This window comes from Myotis lucifugus, unplaced genomic scaffold (assembly GCF_000147115.1).
Source record: "Myotis lucifugus unplaced genomic scaffold, Myoluc2.0 scaffold_157, whole genome shotgun sequence".
Classification (NCBI taxonomy): domain Eukaryota; kingdom Metazoa; phylum Chordata; class Mammalia; order Chiroptera; family Vespertilionidae; genus Myotis; species Myotis lucifugus.
The window spans coordinates 1,004,702-1,010,338 of record NW_005871205.1 but is presented as its reverse complement, the minus strand read 5'-3'; the positions used below and the strand labels follow the sequence as shown (position 1 = coordinate 1,010,338).

Genomic DNA, 5,637 nt, shown 5'->3' with positions numbered 1-5,637 from the left:
TTAGACGCGATGCTCTGTGTTTTCCAGGGACAGGCAGCCTGCAGATGCCCCGCTACCGGGGGCAGAGCTGGTCCAGACGCCTCTGCAGCTCTACCGATACCTGCTGCGCTGTTGCCGACAGCTGCCCACCAAGGGCATCCAGGAGCATTACAGGCACGCTGTCAGGCAGGTGGGAGCAGGGGATGCTGGGCCTGGGGGTGGGGGAGATTCCTCTGATAGAGGGCCTATCAGGGTCAGGGGTCAGGGGCAGGAACAGGGGCAGGGATGGTCTTTCAGGCGGTGGGGGTGGCAGCTTAGTAAGAGCCACTGGGTATCGGTGCTGGGCAGCCCAGCTCTTCTCTCTGGTTTTTGTTGAGGAAACAGAGGATGGATGTGCCATCCAGCCCCCCAGCTCTGTGCCAAGCCTTGAAATAGGCAGCCAAATGGATAATTAAAATAGGCACATCCTCATTGTGACAGAGGTCTCTGTCGACAAAGCACACCTGACTTTAACCGTGAGCAAACATCAGGTAAGCCCAAACCGAGGAACCGTCCACCACATCACTGGCCTGTTCTTGTCAAACACATCGATGTCGGGAAACACAGAGGAAGGCACCAGAGCTGCTCTGGTTTACAGGTGTGACTGCGAAATGTAACGCCTGATTCCAGATGGGATCCTGGATTTTTTTATAAGAGAAACAATTCTTATAAAGGACATTGTTGGAGGAAATTCATGAAGTTGGCATTTGGGCTGTGAATTAGATAGATACACTAGTACTGTATCCATGTGAAATGTTCTGAATTTGAGTACTGTTGTTATTAAGAGAATGCCCTTGTTGTTAGGAAATACACACCCAAGTGTTTGGGGGTGAAGGGCTTGTCTGCAACTTTGAAGTGCTCCCAAGAGTTTAACGCAAACACATGAAGAGAGAATAGTGAAGCCAATGTGGCAAAATGTTAACACCTGGTGATTCTGAAGGCAACTCTTTTGTATTATTCTTGCAGTTTTTCTACAGGTTAGAAATGATTTCCAAATAAAAAGTTAAAAACTAAAATTAATACAGATATAATGTGGAAACTGGAAACGATAGAGGAAGCAGCAGAGGGCTGTGGAAACATGGAGAAGGGAACAGTTCATTGTGTGAGGGAGTCAGGGAGGACTTCCCAGAGGTGAGCACTTGAGATGCTCCTAAAGTCAAGTGGGGGGTCAAGAGCAACAGGGCAGAGGAGGTACCAGTGCCCGATTGTCCTGAATGAACCGGAATCTCACGTTGCTCCTCGAGGGTGAACATCTGGCCAGAAGCAAACAGCAGCCTGGGCTCTGCACTGGGCTTGGCTGGATTTCCCACACCACCCTCCCACGGCCCCTTCCTTCTCTGCGTGGCTTTCCAGCACGGGCCCGAGAAGTCCTATTCTTCCCGGTGGTGAAGCCATGCAGACATCTCCCCCTAGTGAGCAGCTTCCTGGGAGGAGCAAAGAAACGGTGCTGGAAATTTCCCTTAGGCCAGTGGTCGGCAAACTCATTAGTCAACAGAGCCAAATATCAACAGTATGATTGAAATTTCTTTGGAGAGCCAAATTTTTTAAACTAAAACTATATAGGTAGGTACATTGTTATTAACTTAATTAGGGCACTCCTAAGGCTTAGGAAGAGCCACACTCAAGGGGCCAAAGAGCCGCATGTGGCTCGCGAGCCGCAGTTTGCCGACCATGGCCTTAGGCCCTCCATCACCCTTCCCCCGCCTGATAACCTTTGGGTCCAGCTTGATTTGGGTGGTAACTTAGGGACCAGTCTTCCATTTCACAGCTGCCCTGCTGGCAAGAGTATGTGCTATGCAGTTGAATAGACCGGAATTCAAATGCTGACACCATTGCTTAGCAGCAGTTCTCCTCATCTGTATGTGGAATCATAACTCTTATGGAGGGTAAGAGAGATGCTGAGTATAAAGTGCCCACAGTGTGCCTGGCCTGTGACTGGTGCTCTGAAGCTGCTGGTCCTGTGAATTTTGCCACCACCTTTTTTTTATGCTTAAACTTTCAGAGTTTCCGGGTTCATTCAGATGAAGACAATCCTGAGAGAATCCAGCAGATTATTAAAAGAGCCATTGAAGATGCTGACTGGATCATGAACAAAGTAAGTGCTTGGCTCCTACCTACACCTGTGAGCTGTAATCTCGATGACCAGCAGGGGTCGCTTCTGCTCCACATTGAGAACAGTCTCGCTGCTCCCCACCTCGAGGAGCCAAAAGGTGATGGCAGATGCCCTTCTGATTGTATTTGTGTGTTTGTTGTGTTTGAGGGGGCAGGGGGACACCCTCAGTCCCTAAAGACAAATTTCTTTTTTTGTTAATTCTCACCCGAGGATATTTTTCCCCTTGATTTTTAGAGAGGGGAAGGGGGGGGTGAAGAGAAAGAGAGAGGCAGAGAGAAACATCAATGGGAGAGTGAGATGGCGCAGCAGGAAGAAGGAAGAGAGCAGTCTTACTGGAAACAATATGACAAAGCTGACAGTGTTGTGAAGAAAGAGCTGTCTTGGGGGTGGGTAGTGAGCTCTGTCTCTGCAGGTTTTCCCACTGAGGCAGGTTAGTAAGGAAATGTTCAAGTGTCTGTTTTGGTGGAGAAAGAGAATCAGTAACATAGACTGGCTTGCTGGTCCTTACACTTTGGTTAGAAAACCTAGAGAGCGAAAACATGCCCTACTCCTCTGTCCTTCTAAGTCAGAAACTCCAGTTATTGGGCCCAGGACTCATTTGTTTAAACTCAGTGATTGGACTAGATGGCTTTTGAGGTTCCGCCTCTGCCTGAGGTTTTTCCTCCCTCCAAACAAGGCTCCTCTTAAAGGGAACGATGGACATGCCACCGTGTTTAATTCTAGTTCCCCAGTGTCTTTCTTATCCTTTCTCCCAACCCCATCAGCTACCTTTTCCACTAAAGAAGAAAGGGGGGATCCAGGCACCAACTAGATTCAGCAGCCTGGGTTCCACCACTTTCAAGAGGTCCCTGCGGGGGGCAGCTGAGGCCTAGATGACCACCGTTCTCAGCCTTTCCCTGGTCCTCCCTCTCGCCTTGGCTTTCCTCACCCACTTCTAATGACCTCTCTGTCTTGCAGTATAAAAAGCAAAACTGAGACTCAACGAGTGAAGCCGCCCTGAAGACCCGGAAGGTGAGAGGCCTCCCTGGAAGGAACCAGCAGCAGCAGTTCTGGACTCTCGTTGTCCTGCTGGTGGGGAGAGCAGGACACCAGGTGTGGGAGCAGCTGACATTTGCTCCAATGGCTCTTCTCAGGCTGCTTGTGTCCCGGTGACCTTCATGTTTGCTTTTCCGGGCGGTTATGATGTGAGATTTTGGGAGAATGTGTTTTTTCACTTTTCTCTGAAAGTGATTCATTTATTCTGGACGTCATTCTTTGAGACCCGAGTGGGTGTCCCCTCAGATGGCGGCCTGTAAGGGGGACAGGGCATGGGTGTCAGAACCAGACAGATCTGGATTTGAATCCCAGCTCAGCGGCTTTTCAAGGGCGTTGACTTTGAGCTTGGTTTCCTCTCTTGTGAGAATTAAATAAGATGAAGTCAAAGAGCCTAACGCAGGACATGGTACATGGTGGTGCCAGTAGATGACCTCTGAGGAAGCGCCCTCCCCGCTCCCTCTTCTGTCCACAGGCTCGCGGTATCTCTCTCTAGCCCACGGCACCTTGGTTCGTTTGCTGTGGACTTGTCCTGTCCCTACTCGTCGCCACTGTCCCCTTCCCCAGGCCCCTGAGCCTTCACAGTTGCACTGCGCCAGCAGTCTGCCAAGCACCTGTGCTTCCCGCCCAGAGAAGCAGATGCCTTGGTCTTTGCCGTCCCGGAGTCCCGGAGTCCTGAGTGGTGAACTGCAGCCTGCATGAAACAAGGAGGAATGCCAAGCACCTCCAATAGTGCCCACGTGTTTAGGCTTCTGTGAACCTGCCGTCTGTCTTGACTGTCCCTTCCCTCCTTTGCCACCATCTCAGAAGGAGGGGAGGAGGGAAGCCAGCTAGCAGTCCTGTGGATTTTCACGAGCCTGAAATTGGTGGAGAAAGACAGACCCAGATCGCATCCCACTTCTGCTCAGATTGTGCTTGGGTAACTTACCTCGCCTCTTTCAGCCTCACTTTCCCCATCTGTCCAATGGGGTAATGGCCGTACCTACCTCGAGAGCTGTGGTGAGGAATAATGAGGTCTAATGCATGCCAAGTGCTCACCCAGAGCCTGGCATGGGGAGCTGGCTGCATGGGGAGCTGGCTGCACGGCCAACCGTGGTTACCAGCTACAACTATTAGGGAGCCCTGCTTTGCAAGTGGGAGATGGAAGCTCGGAGAGGTTGAGCCTCTTTTCAGGGTCACAAAGCCGCTAAGCCAGGTCTGTCTGAATCTACCAAACAGCACAGATTTGGGAGGGAAAGGAGAGCAGCAGGGAAAGAGGGAAGGAAGGAGAACGGGAGGGAGGAGGGAGGGAGGGAGGGAGGAGGGATAAGGAAGGAGGAGAGCAGCAGGGAAGGGTCAGGGGGAACTGGCCAGAGCAGGTGGAACAACCAGAGGCCACACTGGGACTTGAGTGCCCCCGAGGACTCAGCCAGAGGGCCGAGCTAGCATGTGTTTATGTGCTGGCAATTGCATGGCTTAAAGTGACTCAGCTACATCTGTGTGCATTCGACTGATCAGCAGACAGTGAAGTAAATACATCAAATTGTGAAAGCTTGGTGTCTTCTTGCCACTTGTTCCCTACTGTGTGTTAACTTTCATACTAGGTGTTACAGACAAAAAAGGGGCCACATGCTAACCTGACAAGCTCAGGGAAGGCCTGAATGGCGGTCTCACACACTCCAAGACCTAAAGTAACCAAAGGATGGTCTGAAATTAAAACTTTAACTGCCCTTGCCAGTTTTGCGCAGTGGATAGAGCATCTGCCTGTGGACCACAGGGTCCCAGGTTCGATTCCGGTCAAGGACACGTACCTTGGTTGCAGGCTCCTCCCCAGCCTGGGCCCTGCTCAGGTGTGTGCAGTAGCAACCATTCAATGTGTTAACCATTCAATGTGTTACTCTCACATTGATGTTTCTCTGTCTTTCTCTCTTCCACTCTCCCTAAAAAACTAATGGAAAAATATCCTCAGGTGAGGATTAACAACAACGACAACAACAACAAAAAAGAAAGAAAGAAAAAAACCTTTAACTAAAAGCAGTTATAGTGGATAGTCACGTCCTAGGCTGGTATCTTCCCTGACAAAGGTCAATCTTTACCTTAACTAAGCCTGTCTGTTGTCTTTTGCATCTATGATAATATATCATTGGAATGTCAGGGTAATTTGTAATTTCCCTTTTTCTGGACCCTTCAGGGCACAACCAATGGGTCAGGGTGCCAGGACAGGAGACCACAAATTCCTTCATATAATTGTTACCTTGTTAATTGTTGACTGTTAACTATCCTGTACCCACCTGTGTAAAAGAAATGTCTATCATTTTACTTTTTATCCAATCCCAGAGGTTTGCCCGCTTTGCTTTCTCCCACCTCCCTAATCCATCACCAGTGGATTTCCTGGAACCCACTTACATCTCCTCCTTTGATTGTAATGTATAAAACAAGGTGCAAACTGCCATTCTCTGGAGCATTATCCCAATCCATTGAGATTCTGCTTCCCG

The 5,637-nt window shown here is 49.8% G+C and overlaps 1 protein-coding gene across 1 annotated transcript in view; it reads left to right on the top strand.

The window, feature by feature from the left end:
- Positions 1-3,357, top strand: part of LYRM9 (LYR motif containing 9) — a 3,889-nt gene extending 532 nt beyond the window's left edge. Inside the window, exons 2-4 of the mRNA XM_023759485.1 lie at positions 5-169; positions 2,021-2,113; positions 3,089-3,357. Coding sequence (XP_023615253.1) covers positions 5-169; positions 2,021-2,113; positions 3,089-3,106 — 276 coding nt within the window. The 3' untranslated portion in view covers positions 3,107-3,357. The remainder of the gene's footprint in view (positions 1-4; positions 170-2,020; positions 2,114-3,088) is intronic.
- The last annotated feature ends 2,280 nt before the right edge of the window (positions 3,358-5,637 follow it).